Below are 26,862 nucleotides of genomic sequence, written 5' to 3'. Positions count from 1 at the left end.
CCCTCTTTGTAGGACAAGCCCAAAACAAGCTAAAATATTAGATTCAGGATACAAAACAGACTTGTGTTCACAGTGAGTTTGGTAATGAGTATTTAGGTTTTAGAGCATCAGCTATAAGAATCTGAAAACCCAAGGCTAAGAATACTCTACTTATTAATGTGGAGGAATGAATGAATACTCCACAGTATTTCTGAACAAAAAATTTCATGCTGGCTGCATACCTAAAAGTTGCAAGAGACATGCATACAGAGGAAATTAACTGTACACCTATCTAACCACAAGCTCAACTACTGAAATGAGAGGCGTCTGTAAACTTGGGGCACTTGGTCATTTCTTCCTAAAGCAGTGGTAAAACTTGCAAAAGCTAAGGAGCTTGTCACATTGAACTAGAGTTAGAAGTCTCCCTGAAGTTCTTCAAGACTGTTAGTTTGAACACAAAGCAACTTTCTAACACAATTGGCTTTGGGCCTGATCCAGTGATCGTTGAATTCTACTGGGGTATTTCTATCAACTTCAGTGAGAGCTTTCATGCATTTAAGTTTCTACAGTGAGTTGAAGAAGGTTCTGTCTATTTTCTAAAGACTTTCTTGTGCTTCTAAATGAAGCAATACTTAGTCCTTGAACGTTTGAAACACCAGATGAAAGAACAATACTCCCTTATGCAACTATGAACAAGTTTAAATGCTGCTTGATTTAAGATTTTTTTCATATTATCCAGGTAGAAGAAAATGGCACTTGCAAGATACGAACAGATTGAACAGACCTGGCAATTGCTGGCAATCTTTAAGACAGATAGCAATCAGGATATAAAGCACAAGCAGCAAATTTTACCATACAGACAGCAAGGGGCTGAAACAACAGAGGCTAGAGAAATGTAACTAGAGGTTGCTCTTGTGTGGATTCTCTCAGATTTGTGTTCAAGATTTTCTTCAAAAGAACTCCTCCCCTTTATCCAGTCACACTGCTTACTGCTACCAGTCTCCTAAGACCTTAACAAGTTGAGACCTCAAATGTCAGCTGAGGGTGTTATGCTTGAGAGTCCAGCATATCAGGAGGAAATGATGAACAGCACAGGTGCATAGGCCTTTTGCTTCCTTACAGAACAGAAGCTAAAACCAAACACACACAGGCATGCACACACACACACACACAGAGCACAGAGTTTTTAAATTTTGAACATCTAATTGGATTTTCTGAAATGTCTCTATATGCTATCAGATAAGCTAGAGAATGCTTTGCATTTCAGCTAGTTAGATGGTGGGAGAAATAAAATTACATGAGAGAGGTTTCTTCAGGAAGGTGATATAAATTCTCCTGTCTCCCTAGGACACTTGACTGTCCCATGCTTCATGCCGTTGGCACCAGAAAATGACCTTATTTTTGTAGAGAAAATTTTCACACTTGAGGATCAGGATAGCCCTCTAATTGCCTACGCTGAGGAAAGTGCTACCTGTACCATTTTCTCCCGCAAGTAAAACCTACTGCAAGGACTTACTGTGCTTTTGTCTGCAGCAGATGGTACCGGCTGTTGTAGGAGAGAAGAAAATGGATTACATGGATGCTGCTGTGATCTGGCATGGCATTTCCTATGTTCCTCTCCCTGGTCAGCAGCAGCCATGTTGACAGCCAGCTCTCAAAGATCTCAGAACTTTTTTCAAGTGCTAAAACAACCCTTATGAGTCCAGTTTTTCTGTTTTGCACAGTACTTACTTAAAGCCTGTATAAAAGGAACAATCCTTGCACTTGAAGAGTTTTTTCCCTCCATGCTTGTCACGGTAGTGACGCCGAATGCTCTGTATGTAACCCGAGGAGAATTCACAAAATTCACAGTTAAGGATGGCTTCTGTTTTTTCCACTCCTGCAGCATTCCCAGAAAGTGGGATTGGGCTGATGTTGTTGTTGTTCCTGGCCAAAGCTGCAGACTGGTAGTGGTTCAACTGCTGCTGAACATCAGGAGGCTCAGAATATGAAGAGTCTGTAGAGAAACAGAGGGAAATTGTTATTCCAGGTGGATCAACGAATCTAAAAAGTTTTGAGATCTGCTCCAGTACCTATTGGCCTTTAGAGGGGGGTTGATCAAGATCTTTGTTATGAAATCCACCGACAGCTTTCTGAAGGGATCAAGAAAAAGAGGTGTGGCACTTCTTATTCTGTTTTAATATGTATTCTACAATTTAAAAGGTGATCAGTGTAAATTATGCTTTTTAGATCTGATTTGGGGAGGAAAGAAGTGACAGATTTAAATTAAAAGTAGTCTAAAATGAAGTCTGGTTTTAAGACACTTTTAATTTGTGAAGGTAAAGCACATTAATCATACTGACAAGTATTTATGTGTTTGGTGCATAAATCAGAGCAGATCCTTTCAAATGTTCTATGCCAGTTCACACCAGAAGAATATCTGGCAGAGGATACATGTAAATACCCTATATAAAAGAAAAAAAAAAAAGAGAGTGAGAGGGGAAAAATATATGGATACTCTTCCCTACTCATTCATGGAGTTATTTATGAAACCCAGGTCAAAAGTTAACTTTAGCAAAATTATACAATTTTACTTTGTCACATCTGAAGCAGTCTTCACAACAGGTAAATTCAAGTTCTCCTGGCTGATGATGTTTAAAATGAAGGTGTCATTGGAAAAAAAACATATATTCAATCATACGTTCCAGTAAAACAAACTTCTAAACCACATTTCCTTAGAAGCTGCTACACTGAGAAAGAGAACTTTTTATATAGATATGTCTATTTAGACGTATCCCTCCTACAACCCAGCAGGACTGTCACACTATTTTAATGGCATGTGTAGAAGCACAGTCCAGGATGTCTCAGTACTGAAACTGAATGCTATAATACTTTAGTTGGACCCCCCAAAAAAGGAGTGGGGGAGGGTGGTGTTGAACCTTTCCCAACACACTGCTTGAATGTGGAGGTTAGGAATTCATCTGCTTTGTCCTATATAACCCACAGCTGCCCATGAATGGCACAAATGAAAGCAGATGAATGAAGCACAGATGAATTTCAGTGTAACTTTTCTGAAAAGAAGACAAAAGGCTCTTTTCTTAAGCTTTCTGGAAAAAGGAAAAAAAAGCAGGGCAGGGGGGTAAGTGGGGGGAAGTCAGGATACAAACTGTACCAGCCACCTCCTGCTTTGATGGGTACTTCATTTTCCAAAGCTTAATTCCCTGACGCTGGATATGTAGGAATTCTCTAGCAGACATACTTGTGGGAACTTAACACCATCCATTCTAACCATTAGCAGGGAGAAACAAGAGGCAAACAGGCCTATACAGTACACAGTGTGGGGACTTCTCCACCTGTCTTCAAAAGAGTAAAATGTTTGCTTTCTTTTCTCACTACCACAGAAGGGGGTTACACATGCCTAAGAAACAAAAAACAAACTAAGAACAACAACAAAAAAACAAACACACAAACAAAACACAAACAGTAGATAAATGTCTCTGGACTCCCCTGGCTTTATCACCAGGTGTACAGCAAAGACAAAGGCAGACACATGAAAGAGTGTAGTAAAATGAATTAAATACTTCTTGTTTTTCCTATCCAAGCCTCATGAAATGAGGCATTACAATGCAACATTTATCATCTCTTGTTTGCACCACTTCTACAGCAGGTTTGCTCACCATGAGGGCTCACAGTGAGCTCCACCCATTCAAATGTCAAGGCTTTCTTTTCCTTGTGTTTGAAACAGGCTCCCCGCTTCGCTTTCACGCAGGACAGGCCTGAGGAACTGCAAACCTCTGCAGAAGTCTCTTCTCCTGAAAGGCAACAACTGTGAGCTCACCCTGTTTTGGAACAGCACCTTGACACCCAAAATGATGCATGGTTCAGAGCAGATTTGCTGACTTTTATACCTACAGCCTGACGTCTGGACTACCAGGTTCAGTGCTTCTAAAAGCTTGAAACACAGTTAGACAGATCTCCTGACAATGATATAACAGCCTAAAACAAAGTTCATAGCACTGGAAACAGTTCTTTTTGTATGTGTACTAGTCAAATTACTTGTAGCATATTGATTAAAATCTAGTTTGTAGCTTACTGTTCCCTTCCTCAGGAAGAAGATATCAAAAATTTCCATCACATCATCAAAGTTCTTAGCCAAAGCCTCAGTGATATCCACTGCTAAGAAAGTTACAGGTTTAAAACTATTATTTTCAGAACAAGGAAGTTTTGTCATTGTTTGGAAGACCTACTACATTTCAGATGTTTTTACTTCCCCTATCATCTGGTGTCTATTATTCCAACTCTCAAACTTTCAATCAGTAATTTAGGTACTTCTGTGGAATCTGGTATGTGAAAACTTTAAAAGTAGACATCTACATGTCTATTTCCACAGGAAAGAAAGTACACAAAGTAGCTTTCTTTGTCATCAGGAATAGCCAAAAACAAATTCTACCTTTGATATTTGAATTCTTACTGTCTTTCAACCAGGATTCATGCTGGCCACCTTAAAATTTTTTGTATATTGCTCCATTACAATTAAGATAGTTATGATTTTTACAGAAAAAAAAACCCAATGGTTACATGCATGTCCCTAGTTCTGCCTATGTATTCCTTCCTTTTTCCCTTGCCAAATGTTTTCATTATTTTGCAATCCTTCTGAGTGCAAGATTTAGTACTTCCTGAAGAAAAACACCCAGGATTAACACATGGGTATAGGGCTTCTGTTGGTTTCTGAGAATCAGCTTGACAGACAGCTATGCTAGCATACAGGTGCAACCCAGCTCCACCAGGAACACTTTGAACAGAGTTCAAAGCCAACTAAAGGCATGGGAGGTTTTCCACCAACTTCAGTGACCCACACATTTTCATGCCCACTCTAAAACCAGTGAAGGCAGCGGAAAGATAGCAACTGATTTCGGTTTGCTTCCAAACACGTGTTTTAGCACACAGCACAGAATGAACTGCCACCAAATATGAAACAGATTATGGGGTTTACATTCTGCATTTTAAAATTTATTTTTCAAAAGCAGTACCTGAGAGAAGGACTAGGGAGGCAAATCGACAGCCAAGGAACAACAGTGCTGCCTTAAACTGGCAAAGCACTTCTACACGGGCACCTCTTCTACTCCTGCTGGAAGAGCAGGCTTCTATTCCTAATGGTTCTGCATGTACTTCAGTGCTGATCTGACCTAAGATGTGGATCAAGTATTTTAAGAACCTTAGCATTTACCCAGGCCTCAAGCTGCTGTGCACCAAGCTGCTGGACAGCTTTTGGCGGTGTTGCTGCAACAACAGAATGCCTGGATGTAAGAGTGGAGAATGAAGGAGGAAAAGAGCAGAGCTTTTTCCTCAGAACTGACCAACAATTGAGTCATGGCTGTACACAATGCAAGATCCACCTCAGCCTTTCTCCTGCACCCCAAGAACAAAGGGTTAGGAGCACTCTGGGAAAGTGTTAACAACCTTGGCCTGGAGCAGGAAGAGGGTCTAGCCATCCATATTTGAAAAAAGTAAACTGGCCCAAGAGGCCTACATCAAAGTCAGAAAGCAGAAGAATGACATTAAAATATGCAAAGGGAAGAGTTAAGAGAATTTGTATTAAGCAATGTAAAACACAAAGGCAAAGAAAATATATGAAGGGGAAGAAAATGAAGAAAAATTAAACGCCAGGAAGTACCAATTACATGTTAAGGAAAAAAAAAAGTGGCACTTTCTTCTTTGAGCAGCTTCAAGCCAGCACAAGAAAATACAGCATGTTCATATATGCAACGCAAGGAAAGAAAACAGACTTAGCCCTGACTGATTTAGAACAGTCAAACAAACAAAAAATGACCACACCAAAACCACCAAGATATATTTTTAAAAGTAATTTTATCCAAAATGAATGGAAGGACTTCACCATGCAACTCCAAAAGCAAGGTAACAGCATGGGATGCTCTGACATAAAAGGAAGGACACCTACTGTCATACCAAGAGGCAGAAATTAGCAGTAATTGATGTAGTCAAAAATGGAATAACAGTGGCGATGCTGCAAATCTCATTTTTGAGATTTCATATATCACACCTATCCACAGACTACCTGCACAGGAAAAACAACAAAGCTAGCAAGTAGTATAATCCCTGCCAGCACCTATGGATCTAAAAGACCACAGAATTTACCTCAGTATACAACAGCAGTCTCATATCCAAATGAGGAAATGACTAGTTGAAAGGGAAGCAGTAGAAATGACTGTCCACATGGTGCCCCATCAACACAGCCATATCTAAATTACTACTGTATGCTGGTAATAATACATAAAGTAAGTCTCATAGTGTCTCTGCACGGGGTGAAGAGAGACAGCATTTCCAGAGTGCCTAAAACACTTAAATGCCTGGTAAGTGATGTTGCCACCCTGCAAACTTTATTCAGAGTACAGATGCAAAGACTGGCACAATGAGTCTATGAACCATACTGGAAGTTACTACCTCATCCAAAAGAGCATTCACACTCTCACTGCAGTGCAATGCAATGCAATCATGAAAATGCAGGTTGATAAGACACCTGCATACCCTGGGGTCATGCACTGGGGAAATATAGAGTGAAAGCCCACCACAATGAAAACCCACCACAGAAGCAAAATGAAAATCCAGGTTTTCATGGATCCTCTGCAGCATGTAACATGTTTCAGATACCTAAAAGAAAAAAAACTTGGGATTTTTTCAGAAGAAAAAAACCTAAAGATTTTGATCTGGATATAGAAATTTACTCAAAAATTAAGTGAGGTTTCAGCTATTTGTAGGTATTTTCAGAGCTATCGATAAACACATATGCAACACCAAATCACACTAAAACAAGCCACCTAAACAAAAAACAAAACCACCAGACCAGAAATACACCTAGATGTGCCTTAAGTAAGAGACACTGAGCAGCAGCAGTTGAGAAACCAGAGGAAAAAGTACCTATTAAAGGAAAGAAATCAAACCATTGCTACATCCTTTTAGGGTGAACAGAACTAGACACATCTAATACAAGCATGCCTGCACAATGAGGGATAGGGACAGAGGGAGAAACACTGTTCAGAAGCAACTGTTTGAGTACACTGGAAAGCAAGCTTACTGTATTTGCGAACTACTAATAATTGAACAGCTCAATAACCAGGAGACAGTGGGAGATAAAAATGAAGACACCGTGCTTTCCTGGTACATCCACACAGAAACATCAACCGAAGTCAATAAAGATCAGCATTTGTATGACAAATAAAACTGGGGAAGGGGATGTTTGGCTCCTGAGATCAGAAAAAAACAAAGAGAATGTATAACCAAAAGTGCTTAAAAACACTTTGGGGGAAAAAAGGGGAATGTAGTAACAATACAGGCCTACGACGGTATGGATCTGTGAGAAAAAGTCGTAAAGAGACTATAAGGAAAATACTTGGAATGCATTTAATTTTCTCTTAAATCACTCTTGTAAAGAGACAATTTCTATGAAGAATGACAGAAGAATTCCAATGCATTAAGAAAAGCAGCAGACAAATGGTTTCCTCTGGATAGAAACATATTTGTGAAACCAAATCAAGATGCAATACTATACCAAAAAATACCAACACACACAAAATATATGGCCAAAAGCACAGAGGATTGAACTAATAATTATTGTTTTAAAAGGCTAAGATAAGGCTAAAAGTGGAACTTAAAAGATTTAGGAACATAATCCCTTCTGAAACTCAACAGAACTCAAAATTACCAGCTCACTGAGTGGTAGGATAGCATACAGTCATGAATGGCAACAGCTTGAAAAGTGGGAAGGTGGCAAAGCAGGGTGTCATACAAAGATTGTCAAGACTACACACATTTGTTCACTTTATGCCATGCAGCACTGACCTGGAAGGAAGAATATGTGGGAGGGTGAAATGTTCTGGCAATAAATTAAGCTGAGGGGAGGGGAAGATAGAAAAGACTAAGATTCAGAGGGATGCAACAAAACATTCATGACGAAGCTTAGCAAACCACACAGTATAAGGAAGTTTTATTCATTATGTGTTTAAAAACAGAGTATGAACCTACTCCTCTAGTTAAATTCTGATTTCTACTAAAAAACCTTTACATTGCTAGGATGCTGTGAACGACATGTAATGGAAACAAACTTTGTGTCCTTGTTCACACACTCCAATTGACAAAAGAAAAAAGTAATCACAGAAGAAAGAAAATAAAGCCCTGGAATAAAATTGCCATTTAAAGGATTTATTTAAAAAAAAAACAAGCAAACCCAACCCAAAAACCTTGTTGGAGGAATTTATTTCAGCATTATCTGTAAAGGCCACTTTTTGGATCGTTTTGGACCAGCTTTTGTGAGAAAGATATTACATCTATGTCTAAGGCTCAGAAGAGGGCAACCAGAAAGATAAATGGACTATACAATCTTGTTTATTCAAAAGAGGTGAGAAGCTATATCCATGTTTCTTTATAACTTTGAATTCCCTTTTCAGTTATGTGCACACCTATTTCTGAATGGAACTGAGACAGGATATATGCCATGCAGCTTCTTGTGCTACTATCCAAATAATTTCAAAGGGACATAAATTTCATCTAAGAATAATAAATAATTTTATCATCTGAATTCCATTACACAGAGAGAGTCTCATACTGCTGCCTAGTGAAGAATCTGGGAGTTTCATAGTTGAGATCAAGGGGAAAGTGGCTATAATACTCTGTATAAGATGATGCAAAGGAAAGCAGTAGGAATTGTGTAAGGCTTACGAATGAGTAATGAAATTAGTTATACCATACTATTTCCATCAGAAGAGAAGGATCAGTCCAAGAGCTTCCCATGTCCTCCTGTTTTTTGAGTATCCAACACTACCAGGAATTCCTATTAGCATTAACTTTCAAGACAGGCACAACATGGTCATGAACACGGCCTGAATCATTACCCTCCTCTGCTAATGCTGTGATTTGGAAGGGCTGGTTTTAGGGCTCAGGAAAAACTGCATCATACAGCCATTTAATTTCTAGTTATCCCTTCTTTTCATCCATCGTCTCCACAACAAAATTTCTTTCCTGGCTTCAATTCAATTTATCTTTCCTACAGTTCTTTAGATGACTTGGCCACTTACTAGTCACATTTAGGCTGCACACAAGCCTCTCATAAACTACATTTTTTCAGCAGCTGCTCTACCACTTGCAACCTTTGCATCAGTGTCAAGCCACTAGAGCTTTCTAACCCTACCGGTTGCTTTACCTATTGCTGTTTTCTCTTACAATACAGATGACGCATGGGGAGTGCAACATCTTTCCCTTGCTCCGCATTTGTGTTATTTCACCTCTGTTCTTCCACTGCCTTCTGTTTAAAGAACTTTGCAGGCTGAGAATCTGCTGCCATTGGCTTATACTGGGTGAACAGTTCAAACTGTTGGTCACAGTTTAACCCTATACTTTTAACTTTTAAGTTACACAAAGAATAAAATTCCATTGTCTAAATACAGGGTGGTACTTAAAACCAAGACTTCTGCTACATGTCAAATATGGCGATCTGCATGTGCTTACCTATTTTCATAAAATTCATAAATAAAAAGTTGCTGAGCTATTCCTTATTCTGTTGAGCTAAACTCAAACCTCATAAATCAAAGTACACTTTCAGAAGAGAGGAACACAAACAGATCTGGAAATAGCTTTAGCAAGATGCTAATTTAACCAAGCTGCCAAGAGGACTTACTGGTAATGGGTTCTTCTCTGAATTTACAAAGATTTCCTACTTCAATTGATTATTCACTCAGACAATGATCTACCAAGCAATTTTTTTTTTTTGGCATGGTTAACTGAACCATTCTCATACTATTATGTTCCATGATTTCCTTTCTCATTTTTAAGGGCAATTCATTGATACTTGTCAGGAGCACTCCACACTTCCTTTTCTACTGCTCTGACCCTTTAACTATTTGTATTAATACAAACACAGACCCACAAATGCACATGCTGCTGTCACCTAAATGCTTGCTTGCCTCTAACCTTGAAATGAAGAGGGGAAAGAAATAATCTTTATTAAGTGCTACATTTTTGCATTCTGCTTTAAAACTGGCCCTAAATTAAAGTGACAATATATGGGTAGTGGGGATCCATTCTAATCACCGAGCTCAGGAACTTGTAATTTGTTCTGGAGACCTCCAGCATACACCTTGACATTATTATTATTATTGCCAACAGAAAGGCCTCATCTCTATCACCAGCTCTAAGCTCAGATCACTTTGGGCAGTATTTTCAAGCATTGGTACCAAAATATACTAACAATGTCCCTTCTAGAAGAAATAAAACCAGCTACTTAAACCTCACACTTTGGACCTCAACAATGATGATCACATATGTCAGTTTCAACAGAGCTAAAATGAGCAAAGGAGTTTTACCTCTCCATCAAGCACTAAATCCCTCTAGTAGGTTTTAGATCAGTAGAAAATACCTGGAGTCTCAGGGGAAAGGGAGAATATCAGTTAGCTTACACAAGAAGACTACTAATATGTGGGAACGATAGCCTGCAGAAACGCTCTTTTGTACAGCATTGGTCAAGTCATATCACAACACCCCTTCACAGCAATAGCATCCTTTTTACTCTACATAGAGTGATCACAAATTCCAGGGACAGCAGTAAAACATGACAGCTAAGAGAGCACCACCTACCACTTCATCCCCTATCCTGAACGTAAAAGAGCCAAAAGAAAGCAAAAACCTCAGCAAAAAACCCAACAGGAGCCTAAATATGCTTCTTTCTTTCCCCCGTGGGTGCAGTCAGGCCATTTCTGTCTGTCCAGAGGAATCTAGAAGATGTTTCCTCCTTCATTTATTACTTGATCCACCCAAACAGTTTATTCTGTCTTCCCTCTACAACTAGGCAAGTCTTTCAGTACCGCATCAATCCCGTTGCAGCAGGCTGGCCAAATCCATACAGACACTGACAGCAGCCTTCTCCCAGCTGCATGCATTCCTGTCTCCATCCTGTTGAATCCCCATTTTGTCTTTACCCATTCAGTTCAAGAACAAAAAGCTCAGGACCAGAAAACTGCACAATTATCTGCAAGTTGGCACCCCCCCTGACGACAGCCAATGACAGAATAAACATCTCCCTCTGTTCCACTAGCCACAAAACTATTCTCAACATGCTGTAGGAAAAGACCAAAAGCCAAACAACTGTACACCAGTGGAAGAGAGCTGCAGAGAACAAGGTCATCATCAGTGCCCTAGGTCTTTGAAACAGCGAGGAGTTTGTTCAGTAAACTTGGAGGTGAACAAGCCCTGCACTTGTTCCACCAGCTCCTGCCAATCTGATGCAGGAGAAAAGTTCCCATCTGATCCAACATCTGATAATTACTTTAATGCTGACCACAAGAAGCAAGACCGATCACCAAGTACCGGAGAGTTGTAACAAGCACTGGCAGGCAGTGTGGTCACTGGTGGCACCTCTGGGAAGGAAAGACAGGCAAAGTCTGAGGGGAAAGCAGAAACTTGCTCTAGATTATGGAAAGAAGGAACACGGCTGGGGAAAAAAAAGGCTGCACGGAAGAAGTGTTAATCTGATACTTCAGAGTGAGCATGTAGCATCACTCCTATGGAGCACAAAAGCCAGGAAACAGGCAGAGCATGTAGATAACTCTTTGCAGCCTGACTGTAACTACAAAAGCAGAGGCATCTTCTGTTCTGCAGTATGCAGATCCCCATCTTGCATCCTTAATATGGATGCTATCCCTTCCAACTCACCTTGCAATTAAAGCAATTGGTATTGAAACTTTGCCTGAATTTGCCCTGTAGTCATTACTGGCTCTCTGCCTCCCAGTCAAACAACAGTGAAGTAAGAGGGTCTTAAATTTCAAAAGAGTGGGGTCCAAATCCCTCCCCTGGGAAAAAAAAAACAACAAACAAAACCAAAAACCAAAAAACACCAAACCAAACCCAAAACTAAACACAAGGAAAAGGCTATTCTGCTCCAGTACAGGGTTTCTGGGCTGTGAGGACTGTTGTGGTCTTCCTCAAACAGCAAGCAGCAGCCATAAAACACTAAGACGTAGTAGCAACGAGAAACAGCACCAAAGGTGAGGAGGATCATTTTAGGAACTTTGTGCCCTGACTGGAAGGTTAGAAAAGTATCCTTTATCAACAGCAACAGTGCAAGCAAATAGAAATAAACAAGTCTGTCGCAAACTATGGTATGGATCAAAAAAAAATCAGGAGTAGTATGCCTGAGCATATGGAAAGGTTGCCTCTCTTCTGAAAGGTGGAAGGAAGAGGGAGATATGCAGCTCTAGGGCTGAGTGGATCACTGTAACAGTCCTGCCTCACTGGCACCAGCTGAGAGAATTTGGTTGAAAAGGCTCCTTGCTTCCCACTGTTCTCCTCTCATTCTGGTAGCACATGAAATTGCTTTAGCAAACCTGCTAAAGACCCTCTGCACCCCTCAGGATTTTATCTGACAAGTGGCACAGAAGACACACGTCCTGATTATGCATTATACACTTTGAAGAAGTATACAGAAATGGGAAGGGATTTGCAGTTCTTAAACAACAGTCCCAGAAACAGAACTTAGTCAAGCAGTTTTGTACCCAGCCTAGCTCTGGCAGAGCAAGCAGATGTATTTATATTTCAGTCTCTAGATGAGGCAAAGTTCTTTTCCACTGGCAAAGGCTAAAGTTCAGAGAAAGATGGTACAGGGCACTGGGTGTTTCACTTAGCGGTTTTCAATGCATTTGCTGCTGCAAGTCATTAAATTTAATGAAGATGTTGACATACCATGTACTGGAATACTCAAAAAATCTTCTAGTTCTGACCCTGCATGTGTTTTGTGATGTGTGCTGGTATTAATGATAGATCCCGTTTGGTTTGCCCAACAGTGAAAAGCATGATACTGAGCTTCAAGGGCACACACAAAGAGTACTGCTTTCAATATTTCAAGAACTGGTTACCACTAAAAAGTAATGATCTTGTACAATAGCAGCATGACTGAGAAGACATTAGAAGCCACATCCAGGTCCTTCTAGTCTATCAGTTGCACTTTGCTGTTTTATTTTGAGAATTCAGTATTCTTAATCAGTAAAATTAAAAGCCTATTATTTTTAATTACTGCACACAGTCATGATACAAACAAATTTACGAGGCTCCAATCTGCCAACCACACAAATGAAGAGTAGTACTTTGCTCTACAACACAGTTAGATCAAAGGGGTTATTTTCACATAATAACGAGCTACTCAAAAAAGCAGTAGTACTAGCCAGGGCAGTTTACGGCTCCCAAGAAGCTTTTGCTGAAGGTGAAGTCATAACATGATACTGTTTATCAGTCTATTGAGTAATTCTACTTTGTGGGCTTTATGACAATAGGTTACACTCATTAATTTCTCCAGTTTATAAGAGGAAGGCAGTCCACCACCTCCACAGCCCTTGAATACAAGCAAAGACACACAACACCACTGCTTACACAATCCACGTCTGTTGCCACGTGCTTTCTCCTTAGCTGATGATCACTTTGCTAGTAACACCTGTTGCTGTTCCTAGTCCTGTTTTCTAGTGTTCAGTCATGCAATTTTTGTGTCTCTGCCTTGCTTCCAATTCTTCCATATTTCTCTTCTAATGTTAAGCCTTGACAATGCAGACTGTGGGATTCCATTGCCTCGGACTCAAGTCAACAGAACAGAGCTGAGCCTGCTCAGTGCAACATTGGAAGCCCCTGTCTGTGACACACACTGCCCCATAGGATGACAGTATCATCAATAAATCCATACAACCCTTCTGGGCAGAAATTAACATGAATATAAGTTCTGATTCTCAGAAAGGCTCTGAAAGAACATGGAAACAGATCTTGTTAGGGGGTTCACCCAATCCTCCTAGCAGTTTGTCATACTTCAATTGACACTGAATTTTTACTGTGTAAGTTCTCAGAAGTGTTAAGCCACATTTCAGTATAAATGGCAAATGAGTAAATAAAAATAGTCAGACACCACCATTCCCTCCTTGCAAGAGGACAGGTATTTGTCAACCTTACAATTTCAAAAAGAGTTGACCACCACAAAGCATTCAGTGCCCCTGTGCTATGCAAAACAGAGAAAAGTTGCACTGGAGATCAACAGTCGCTGGGTCTTTGTGGGTGTTTGTAAGAAAAACACCCTCAAAAAAACCCATCATCACCCCACCACCCAAAAAAAACCTGAGTGCTTTACCTCTGGTTAGATTCGGATACAATGAAAACTGGTTCCTTACATATCAAAATATCACTCAACATGCAGAGAGGTAGAATACAAAAAGGAGCATCTTCCAGTGATGTCTCTGTAAGAAACCTGTCTCTGCTGACTTACTGAGGCTGACACAATCACTGTCTTACACTACTGCTCTGAGAGAGGCATACAAGCACTGAAGTGGTTGCTATGCTTTCTAATGACAATGTAGTTGCCAGGGATTGGCCTTCCTAAAACATTCAGCACCTACTCCACTTTAACTTCACTTCAGTAAAAAGTATATCAAGCACCCAAAACATCTCCAGGATATACAGTTGAACACTAAAAGAGATGAGTCACAGAAATTTAAATATACTTGCATCTTTTAATGAATGGATCAATCTAAAATAACAAAAGACATGTTCTAAGAAAGGCCCCTCAGGGAACAATTTCTGCAGGAAAAAAAGCATCAGCAGAAGTTCCACTGGGCTGTTGTCCCAGAACAGTTCTATTCAGACATGCACTCTGCTATTACAATTCAGTACCCGTTTCCTTTTTCTCCATTTTTATAGGGCTCAACAATTGGCAAGATGAGTTCTGCTAGCTCCTCAAATCTCCCCCAAGTCATCCTGCTCTATTTCCTATTCCAACCACAATATTCATCCACAGACAAGAACAGGCCCTTTCTACAACCACTTCAATTGTACTAGCCTGCTGCATACCTACCAACCTACAAAAAAAGTTCATAACAATGTGAGGCAACCTTTTGTCTGCCTTTCACCCCAGCCCTAATTCAATTTTGCATCCCAGTGAGGTAACTTGATCACAGCCCAAATTGCAGGTTATTTATATGTACTAACACTGGCAAAATCCAACTACACTACACCAGGTGAGCCCCACTTAATATTGGCTCCAGCTGGAAATAATAGCGCCAGTCACACAGACCTATTTCCTATTATTGGGACCAGTCTTTTATCTAATCCTACATATCACCTGCAACTTTCAGGCTTAGGCTACAGAGACATTGATTTATTCTCTTCTAAAAAACAAAAATAAATGATGTTGTAAAAGCAGACATCATTAACTTGATCTGCAGCCAGCTTCCTAATGTAAAAAAATTGCTTAAAACAGGTTATACCTTCCTCAAGCAATGCTGAAAACGATAACACGATTATTGTAACACCTGTACTTCTCTGACTACTTCCCAAGTGGGTGGCTTCTATTATTGTCAAAGTGACTTAACCATTAACCCTGTTTAAAGATGATCAAACTAACTGGGACAAATTCTGCCTTGGTTTCAGACTGCAATACAGATCTAGGTAACAGAGTTAAGCTCATGAAATGCTTTTGTTAACAAAGTCATCATCTTATCTATTTTTAGGAAGAGTTCCTAAAGGCTGTAAAATTACCTTCTACAGAGATCTGCACTAAAATTTAAACCTCACTAATCATGACTTTGAGCTCCTGGGATAAGCAAAAAAAGGAGTAAATGAACCAGCCTTCCCAAATTCAAATATTGTCCTTCTGTATCTCTCACACACCATTGCTACCAAAAGATTGCTAATGCACAGGAAAGACTAGGACAGACACTGAAAATTATTCTCCACTTCTTAGTCAGTAATGGAACATTTTTTAAAAAAGGAATAAAAAAGGAGCAGAATACACAATATGTATTCTGCTTGTTGGATTAATTTAAGCTAGCATTAGCAAAAATAAAAGCTCAGTTAGTAAATCTTCACTGCACTGTTCCGTATAACGCTTTAACAAAAGATAGTCTAAGAGCAGCTAGCCAAAATCTTTTGTTAATTGTGATTCTGACCCCAGAAGTTACTTGCTGAACCACAAAAATATTATTCACACCTCGCTTTTTCTTCAGTCACGTATTTCTACGCTGATTACTTTTTTCTTTAAATTCCTTTCTGCCATTTTCTGAACTTAATTCTTTATCTTTCCCTCTTTCTCATTTCACACTTTTTTCTGGTGAGAAAGGAAAGAAAGGAAGATGGGAGACCAAAAATGCTACAAAATTATTACTGATAATATTTTCCTCCCATCCTTAGTTTGCCAACAACCCAAGCAAAACAGTAACAACAAAAAACCCTAAGAACCTCTCAAACTTCTGGAAGAAAGGTAATTTTTTTTCCTCTCTTCTAATACGCCCTGCATCCATCCCAATTCCATGAACATCTGCAGGTCTAAACCTTTTTTTAGAGTCACCCACATTTTCCTCCCATGCCAGTGCAACTCATCCAGGAATTAAGATTCCCCCCCCCCCCCGAAGACCACCTCTTTTCTTAATTGGCAGGAAGTGACACCCAAAACATGCCTCATAAGCTACCACTTAAAAAGCATCAACACTTGCTGTGATACCACACAACACCTCTGAGTCTACACTTTCTCTGTTAACAATGTTCCTTCCTTTCCAAATATCTTCTGCATACTCCTCCAGCACAAGGGGATGAACAGCTTTCAAAGAAAGCATGGAAAAGAAATGATTCTCAGATTCTCCTTTCTGCAGATGCAGCTTAATAACTGAAGGTACTTTTGGTGTCCTCTGTAGCAAGGACAAAAAGAATAATTACTTTTACTGTCATTACAGGTTCACATTTTAAGCTTAATCATGTGGTTTCACTGCAGTGCTCTACTAACAAGATAAAGGGGTGTTTTTCAGGAGTATGGATGGAATTAGATGATCCCTTCCCCACTGGCTATCAACAGAAGCTCTGCCTGTGAAAATTCTCTACCATTTAAATCTCTGCTAAGAAGTAAAGCCAGCACTGACATATCCCAAAGTCAACTGGTGACAGGACAAGTTAATGTAGTATGAACTGGTGAGAATCTAAAGCAGGTCACTTCCTACAACACCATATTTAGTCTTGGTTTTGATGCAACTTCTGGATTTTCTTAATGATCAAATGAAGCTGCTTTTTGGGCAAGCTACCTGCTGTAATTTTTTTGGTAATAAAAATATTAAGTGGCACCTTAGACAATTAAATTCTTGCTCTGAGGCACCTCTTACCATTAGAGTCCTCCACTTCTTCAGCAGGAGTGTGGTTCTTGGAGGTGTGGTGGGCGTGTGAGGCTGCAAGGTTGACAATGCGGGGTCTTGGTAGTGTCAGTGCTTTCCCATGCACTTTCAAGGAGTGCTCTTTCAGCTGGCTGATTGTCATGGTGGAAAATGAGCAGGAGGAACATTTGTAGGCATGTTCACCTGGGTGAGCGAAATACAGGCAAGTCATCAGCTCACAAAAGAAACAAAATGGGGCCCCCATACTTCTTTTACTGAACTCGGCAGTAAAATTCCCATGGACTCTTCAGCGAAAGACTGATCCCAAAGAGAACAAGCTATGCAGGTCTCCTTGTTGGAGCAGTCTGGAGTCTGTGAGTACAGACACCTGCTTTGGACCAAAGTATCGCTTTCTGACAACTGCAGATCCTTGTAAAGTGACTGATGCCAGAAAACAGAGACCAGACTCTTAGCATGCCTGTGTTGCATGGTATGACAAAGAAACAGACTCTGGGATGAAAATGGAGTCACTTAACTATAGCACTTCCAAATTTCTTTGGGACAACAGCAACCAGAGAGGGTGAAGTCATCTGTTTCTGCATGCAGCACATCCAGCATCATTATTAATGAAGCAAGAAGGACGCTACAAAATGCTAAGAAAGGTCCCTCCAAAAAAAAAGCGGGGAGGAGGGTATTTACATTAGGGGAAGGTCGCATTTTTCTTATGAAAAACCTGCCATTAGGCAGGAGTAATCTTCATAGAACTGGTAACCAAGTCAAGGCTGGTTTACTGCAAGACGTGAACATGGCAATACTAAGAACAGTGCATACCTGTAAGGCTATGTGAAAGTGTTATGAAAAAGCACTAAAAAGAAGTGAAAGAACAGAAGCAATGAACAGTAGTGAATTTAATTCTGAATACATCCCAAGCCACAGAGACAGCAAACAAGGGGAAACAAATCCTGAGACAAGATTTGTTTTGCATTAAGCATGGAGGCAACTGGAACACAAAGTGAAACTGTCCCAACACAAACAATGTGATATTATGCAGGTGCCAAGTTATTGTTTTGGAAGTGCCACTTCCATGTACAAGAGTAACACTGGCCATATATGAGTTGTACATAAAGTGCCAAAACTAATACAGGAGTGAAATATTCATGAATAGTAACAGAAGAACAAAAGTTCAGGTAATGAACTAAGCAGAGCATGTTTTCCATCTCTCATCAAATTTAGCAAACAAGGTCCTCAATCAGCATTGTTTCCAACACTGGATATAAGTGAACCAAAAGAGTATGTGAAAACACATGTATTGCAGCAAGTGAGAGCAAGCACACCTGAAAAGATTAGCAACCATACTACATAAAAATAGTTCCCGCCCCACTCTTCCAAAAAAGCTATGCTAATCACAGTGACAAAATACAAACTCTTCAAAAGCCTCTTTTGGTACATCTGAAAAAGAACAGATCACTTAGAGTGTGAAATGGTGAAACAAGAAATTGTCTCACATGTTTTTTCAAATGGCATTCCTCACTTGCATCTTGTATCAGTTATATATTACCTTTTTACAAGTAGAAAGAAAACATTCTTTGTATAGCATGTATAACAAGTTGCTCAGTGGAACTGAATAATATAGGGACAAAAGAAACTCCAAGGTATAAGACACCAGTGAGATACAGATATAGAACTTATGGTTTGTCAGTATAAGAGATTCCTGGGCGACAGTAGGCACCAACCGTTAACTTAAGAGCACCACAAGACATTAAAGCACATAGGGGACAATTCCATATTAAGCAGTCTAGGCACAACTAATAAATATACCCACTATAGCCATAACAGTTCACGTGGACATCAGCATGAAAGGATGTGTTTGATTGCAGAGGAAAGGCTACAGTTTGGCTCAACAGAAGCCTTCTTCAGTTTTTTCACTGCTAGTTTTGCATTTCATAAAATGATTATTTTAATACATATACAAATAAATAGATCTAAAAATGTATGTAGTGGGTCCCAACACCTGGTATGTACCCAAAGCATTATGTTACAGGTTACACAGAAACTGAGCAGAGCCAATACTCTGTCTTACAATCATCCATTTGTGCATGCAGTGCATCCGGTGTCATTACTAATGAAGCAAGGACACTAGAAAATGCTAACAAAGGCCCCCCAAACATATAAGACCAAAAAACCCAAAAAAGAACAGGTGAAAAAATTCAGATGAAAACAACAGACAGCCCATTTAGAGATACTATAAACTGTTCTGCTCCATGCCAAAGGAGATGGCACATACTGGATGAAAAACAAATATGAGAAACACTGAGTGGTGCCAGCTGCTAGGCAAGAATGCATTTTATAGTCCACTGAATTTTGACCCATCCCCAGAAAATGAGGGACAGAGTAAAAGAGCAGTAAAAGGCTGAGCAAAAGACTTCAGGATTTTACAGGATTTTAAAGATCTCCAGGAGAACTCAGAAAAATTCAGAGAAGTTTCCACTTCTAAATAAACTGATAATGAGTTGATTGACAGGAGACAAAAAACAGTAGTAAAAGAGAGGTTCAGAGAATCACTGAGTTATTGAAAATGGGGAAGTCTGAGGAAAGGTCTTCATAACATGTTTATTCAGTAGTATATATTTCTGAAGGACTGACTCAAAACGCAACAAAGCAAAGCTCTGACTGAAAAACATACAAGCGATTTTTCTGTGATGCAAATACTCTTTTGGTAGAAATGGACGCAGGCTGAAACATCTCATAAGCCTTTGGAAACCCTTTTACACAAGTCGTTGTGTAAGCACTATCTAGGCAACCGTGAAAATGTGTTCCTGTACGATGCAAAACATGGTCCTTCAAGGAGCGTCTGATAATCAAGTTCAAGAGCATGAATTCATAATAAATAAATCAATGACTTACATGAAGAGGAGTGCGAAGTAAATATTAGTTGCATGCTAACTTTGGTGCTAAAAATCTGGCAGGTTCAAACAAGGTAACACAAAGTAGCCCAACTGTACAAGAGCATAAAGAAAACATTTTTATTGTTGGAGAAGATAAAGAACCATGTCACTTCCATACAGGATGTGGGACTCTGTAAACTGGAACTGCTGCATACAGTTGGATTTCCTAGAAGGAACAGAATGCTATGGTCCCATAAAACAGGAGGTTGGCAAAAGTTAAACTAATCCACAATACCCACCTAATTACAGAAAAGGGTCCTGGCACAAGCTCTGTGAAATACGAAATCAATATAGGAAACGAAGTACAAGTGACCATCAATCCCTCCTACATTTTTGTAGATGAAAAGTGCCTTTGGATCAATGGTGACAATTACCTTTTTTTTTCCTAAATCAGCAGACAGCTATAAATTCCTCTTGCTTTTTCTTCCCATTTTCCCATCTTCCTTCCCCACCCCAACCTGAGTGTATGACACAGTGTAAACATATAATAGAGAGTAACATACTTCTAGCCCTTTCGTCATCTGTTCCAGGAGTTTCTACTTGCAAGTGTTTAACAACTGGACTACTTTGCAGTTTTTCAATTGGTCACTATTCTGTTATTTGCATCAGAGTACATGTTTGGGCTGCGGTCTGAGGGTTGATTTTTTTGTCCTTTTAACCACAAAGATGCAACTGTAACCAATGGAGCCAGTGCTTTTTGATACCAATCTTCTGATAACCTTTCAGTGCATGATGCGCGTCGGTGCTATTAGTCTAGGGCCAAGTAATAAAGATGAGGAAATTATGAGTCTCTCACTTTTTAATAATCAAAAGTGCTACACTTTGAGGTGACCTATCCTGTATGACATATCACCTTCCCAATTCCTGTTCTTCAGAAGCATGTCGTGTGCTTGCTTGTATGGATTCCATACTGCAATACAGAGATTTGCAGGAAAAATTTCCATGTACAATAATGGAATCGTGCCATTCTCAGTGTGCTGCACAAGTGACCCAACTCCCAAAGTTTGCAGTGCTTGGATTTAACACGAAAGCCAGCATAACACTCTACCAAGGTGCAATCCACAAGCCTTTTCTCAGAGTCACCTAAAGCACAAATATAAATACAAATACAGTGGAGCAAAGCTCACTACCAATCCATGACAGCACCAATGGTACAAGCAGACTGATTAAATTTACTTGAAAACGAGCAGAAATTGTAAGAAAAAAAAAATTATTCAAATAAAAGAAAATAGAGGAAAAGAAGGAAGCTCGTAAAGTACTGATCACTGTTTTAAATTCTTGTCCTTCCAAAAACATTATCCGAACTCCCACTGATTCTAACAGATGCATAGGCTGGCCAATCCTGACTTGCCTTTGAAAATCTTACCCAAATTTGGTGACAAAACACGTGGTTCAAACCAGCATCTCTGATCAGCAAGAAGAATACATGGGCCATTTCAGCTGCTGCACTGCAAAACTGAGAGAGAAAACTTACCAGCATGAGCCTTGAGTATATGGGTTTTCAGGCGGCTATTATAAGAGGACTTGAATGGGCACAGTTTGCAACGGAACGGCTTATGGTGTCCATGATGGGTCTGCATATGACGATCCAGACTTAAAAAGAGAAAGACAGAAAAGGGAAACACAAAAGAGTAAATAATTTTCACTCTTCCTTCTGATGCAAAGCACACACTTCACAGCAATAATAAATTAAATAAGAGGCAGACCAGGCTCAATTCTTCTTTTTCATACTCTGTCCTAAAGTTTAATAGGTTTGCTTACAGAATAAAGTAGAATCTAACTGAGGAAAAGGAGCAGAACTGACACCAATTCTGTTATGCAGAAAGCAAACCACTTGAATAAACTTATAGGGCATTATTAGTATAAATTAAATCATACCTGATCCAGACTTAAAGGATCAGTTGAAGAAACAAGAAACAGACAAGAACAAAAAAAAATTATCATTACAGAATCTTTCTCCTGGCAAACATTTTCGTCAAAATATGCCCTCTTTTGTCCTGCTGATGGGGGGCGGGGGGGGAAGTATTTTCGACCAGCTTTACTGAGGAAGCCTTCTTTTCGTTACAGCAGCAAAAGCAGATTAGAGATCCTGCTCTGGGGAGGGTGCCAGCAGGCTGCAGTTGATGAGTTCCAGGATTAAAAGGCAGCAGAGTTTCAAAAGTAACAGTGTGGGAGATTCTGCATGAAGCTCAACAAGAGAAGAAGGGGTGGCAAAGACCAGCCTTTACTTTCTTCAGGGAAACTGGAAGCTACTGACAGTCTGAATACTGGGGGGTGATCAGAACCTGCTCTCTCTCCACAGTTTCTCATAATAGCTCAGTGAAGTTTGGAAGGGAAAAAAGGATGTTTTCGACATTTTCTAACAGAAGATCAAATTCATTCTATCTGAGTGAGCCCTGCAGAGCTCTACAGTTCCTACACTGTGGACAATAGCCATGAATTCAGAGTCTCCAGGTGCCAGGCAGGTAGTTTCAGCTTGGGCTGTAAAGTGTTCCAGTACAGCCTCTTCCTTGACACATTCACGCTTTGTGATCTAGTGTTAGTTTGAGTCACCTTATGCATGGTGGTGGAACAACAACAGGGCAGACACAGCACACTAGAGGAATGGCAATTTGCCAAAACTACCCCTCACCTGCCACCTTAATTCTACATGTATTTCAACATATTTCATTTTACTTTTCCTAAACTGTCCTTTTTTTACTGACTATCAGCACGCAGATCAAGTGGCAGTTGTTCCAGCCCTCTCACACTACACAAGATTGTCACGGGATCTTTAGTCCCACACTGACAAGAGCTTGAGCCAGAAAATCCCTGTTTACGAGAGCTAACACTGAAGTCTGTGTACTCAAAGATCTGATGACAGCAAAAAAATAAAAAATGAGCTTATGTCTCCTCTCAGGGCCACTTCATACAAATACAATTTCATAGAAATCTGGGATGGAGGTTGTGGCAAGATAAAATGTACAGCTTTTCAGCAGAAATGGGAAAAAGTCTCCCAAATGAGTAAGACACTGAACCCTTGCAGTGAATACTTCATAGAACAAAACCAGTTTTAAATAGCTGACAGGAAATGAGCGCACTTAACAATAAAAGCAGACTGCCAAAGATGTATATAATACATATCAAGCTATTCTAAATACATACTTTAAGGTATTCTACACAGCAACAATTCAAAGTACATTCACAACCACATACTTTGCCCACAAAATTCTTCTGAAGGCAGGTTTTTAAGTGTTGGTCAGATTTGGGAGAACAGTGGGCTGTTTAAGCATTTGGTTTGTTAATTTCACAGACTATCTCTCGAGAGAGTAATTGCATTAGAAACAAAAATCAAAGATGAAGCAGATGACTTCAACAACAGCGACAATACCTATTATCAAGTTTGGTGATACCTGTAGAGTTCTTCCCTGCCATCCACCACTTTCTGACTTACCCCATCCTTCTACTTGTAGGGCACGACTTTATTCGCTTCCTAGGTAGGAAACAGAGTGACTAGACACCAAACTCAACACAAGTCTCATTTTGGAAGCAAACCAGTTTACTAGGCAAATAGCACATTCTCTAAACTTTGCAAGGTAGGGGCATCCCCCACTGTCAGCCTTGCCAAAGCAGGGTGGGATTCACCCAGTAGTACCCACTCTTCCCCCAGTCCCTTTCTTACTGTTGGCTGCTCAATCCTTTTCAACAAGGCAGACCACACTGTGGCATCAATTTGCAATGCTGTGACACTAGCAGAAATCTTGCTTTCTAACATGAGTTAAAAAATGCTTTTTATCATGCTTCCTCTCTCACATGCATTTGATTGCAAACCAGTGACATCCTCACCAAATTTAAGAGCGCTACTGACAGTGCTATCAATGCCTACATCAAATGAGCACCTGGATCTCTCTTCTTTTATTAAAACGGTAAATAAGCACCTCTCTCCCCAGAAATTTGGAAAAACATGTGCCTCTGAGTCAGTCCAAGATGCCAGGGGAAAATATCCCCCAAACCCCACTTTTTTGGGGTATGCTATATATATGATTATGATTAAAATAATTTAAAAAAATACCCAGCTCAAGGAAGGCAAAGACAACATTAGGGAAACAAATCATACAAAATGTGACTACTAATGATGACTATGTATTTTTCACATGCTACATCAGACACGGAAACATGCTGAAAGAGTCACTAGTATACCACACTGGTATGAACTTGAAATATTTGTAGACTAAAATTGCATACCATAACTAAGAAAAGACCAAAAAAAAATCTAATTTTAAGGTAAGTTTATGACAGTTATTTAACATTAGAAATGCAAACTCAATCATCAAAGAATTATAGTAATCATAAACAAGGTAGTTATATGCAGCAGAAACTCCTTATATATGAAAGATTAACATGGAAAATACTTTCTTCTTCTTGGCTTGTTAAGTCCCATGCATTTGACAAGGTTGCATAAGTGGTGGGCTTCACTGTCTGCCTACTGAAAGAAGTCTTATTCTTTTGCTCACATGCTTTTCCCCTACATGCAAAAAGCCAGAAGGGCTTAAATAAATTCAAGAAGATATAAAGATGTGACCTTTTATAAATAGCCACTCATAATGGCCAAAGATTTTGCTGCACGGAAAATACCTAAATGCTGAGAAAAGTGTTACTCAAGATGAAGTTGAGTGAGCTCTTCTTCAATGCCAACCTAGAAAACAGTAGTGCTATTTTGTGCTTCTTTTGAAAACAAAAATAAAAGCTACAACTTACTTGTGCCTGAAAGCAGAGACAAAGGAGCAATACTGGCAGCTGTACTTGTCTTCCCGGGTAAACATGGCCAGAGCCAAGTGACTCCTCTCGTGAGATCGCAGACCCTGCATAGACATCAAAACCCGGTCACACTGGCTGCAGTGGTAGCCCCCAGGCCTGGTTTCATCTTCCAAGGATGCTCCAGATTCAGCTTCTGTAAATTCCACAATGCCAGGGTCTTTGGCTCCCTCACAACCCTCCATCAAAGTTGTGTTTGAAGAATCTTCAGCTTCCTGCTAAAAAACACATACCCCCCCAGAGCCATCAATTCTCTCTCCCTTCTGTCCCTCAGTCTTTCCCACGTGTTCATTATAATGCCTAGGCTTCCCACTGCATTATTTTTCTAAATATATCCCTACACAAACTCCACATCAATGGCTTTCTGAAAAAAGGGCCTACTCTTGGGAGGGAAAAATGTAATTATTGCATACATACACACATATGTAAAAGGAGCCTCACTCCTTAATCAAATTTGTGTCAGATAATGCAAAAAGACAAGAAACGGAATCAACTACCTTTCAATAGTCCTGATATGAATCTTCTAAACTTGATCAGATAAACATTAGTAAGGTATAGAGCAAGCCAATTTTAGTTTATCTTGCTCTAGCTTACTGTATAGCTCCTCTGCAGACTAATACAGCAGCGTAGTCTACACTAGACTTTGTCCATCAGTGTCAAATTCACAACAAAGAAGCCAGTACTCTAAGACCCTAGAATCCTCTTTAAAAGTAAAATGCAAAGGAAAAAATTTTTTTAATTCCCTTTATTAACCTTCCTTTCCCTTTTCTAACCAGAGCATGCATTTTTCAGCAACTTTAATAACCTATAAGAGTATTTCCATCACACTCCTTCAGCCATAGATTTCAGCTTTTGTTCCCTGCTACAAAATTTCTATTTACCCAAAAGAAAGCATTGACCCTACATAAACCTCACTTAAGAAGCAAGGAGAATTGGAGATGGACTGTTAGGAAGAAAGCATCTGAATCTGTCAGTAGTACCAGGTAAGGTATAGGAAGGTCAGTGGTAGGGCAATGAAACCTCTCTCAGGTAGCATGAGGTAGGCTATGAAGGACTTGGCTTCCTCACAACAAGTAGATGATGTCACGAAAGAAGCACCCTTAGGCAGCAGGAGTTTTGCCAAGAGCTCACTGCAGCGCGAGAAGGAATACACAGCTACTTCCCACAGCCTTGTTGCACTTTCACTGCCCCTGCCGATATCCTGGAAATACAGCTGTGGAGCATGGCCTATCCTTGGAGACGTCCTAGAAGGCATTGCCTTTCACGGGGAGAAAGGAACGACACATTTACACCTAATCACCTGAATGGGACCACTGGCTCAGCTGGCCATTGAATGTTTTGTTTGGAGTCAGTATACAAATTTCACGTGGAAAGGTGCACCACAAGCAACTTCGCACATTTGCATGTGCACACTTCCTCTTCTTAAAAAAAAAATTCAAGAAAAAAAGAAAACAAGCAGCTCTTTAGGGTGTAACTAAGCAGAAAAGTAGCCCAGAATAGCTGAGAGAAAGTCTCCTGCTCATAAACCAAGTCTTTCGGTCATCAACGACATCAACTCCTTTCTGGCTGAGAAGAAATGAGAATTAATAGTCTTCGTGCCCCTGGATCAAGAGTGAAAAAAAGTTAAAACATTTTAAAATAAACCAAATGCACTTCAGAAACTTAGTGTTAGATTAAAACATCATGCTGAACCAGAATACCCAGTTCAAAACCCATTCAACTTTACAAGAGCCCTCCATAGGTTTTCAATGAGTCCTTTATTTCAAACAATGCAAGAAGTCACAGTCGCCTTCAGTCACCTTTCTGAAATTCTTACCTTTACTGTAGCTGACACAGAAGAGACATTCCCATACTGGACATGCTTGCGGAGGTGATTACAGATGGCTCGAAGTGTTGGATGGACTTCCACGCAAAATTTGCATTTGTAGCCAACCACCTTCCTTTCCTTAAGTTTTGAAACATCTTCCAAGTGTCCAAAAGCCTGTTTGAGTACATAA

General features: G+C 39.8%; 1 protein-coding gene across 5 annotated transcripts in view; it reads right to left on the bottom strand.

The window, feature by feature from the left end:
- Nucleotides 1-26,862, bottom strand: part of ZNF462 (zinc finger protein 462) — a 91,074-nt gene that overhangs the window by 15,903 nt on the left and 48,309 nt on the right. For 3 of the 5 annotated variants that reach the window (XM_075079703.1, XM_075079705.1, XM_075079706.1), the window contains exons 4-8: nucleotides 26,682-26,846; nucleotides 24,809-25,083; nucleotides 21,546-21,664; nucleotides 17,139-17,330; nucleotides 1,711-1,975 (exon numbers count right to left, since the gene is read on the bottom strand). In XM_075079703.1, the coding sequence (XP_074935804.1) occupies nucleotides 1,711-1,975; nucleotides 17,139-17,330; nucleotides 21,546-21,664; nucleotides 24,809-25,083; nucleotides 26,682-26,846 (1,016 nt within the window). The remainder of the gene's footprint in view (nucleotides 1-1,710; nucleotides 1,976-17,138; nucleotides 17,331-21,545; nucleotides 21,665-24,808; nucleotides 25,084-26,681; nucleotides 26,847-26,862) is intronic. The other 2 variants (XM_075079707.1, XM_075079708.1) reach the window with 2 other exon arrangements.

This window comes from Phalacrocorax aristotelis, chromosome Z (genome assembly GCF_949628215.1).
Source record: "Phalacrocorax aristotelis chromosome Z, bGulAri2.1, whole genome shotgun sequence".
NCBI lineage: Eukaryota > Metazoa > Chordata > Aves > Suliformes > Phalacrocoracidae > Phalacrocorax > Phalacrocorax aristotelis.
The sequence above is the reverse complement of the archived record's forward strand: the minus strand, read 5'-3'. Positions and strand labels throughout refer to the sequence as shown.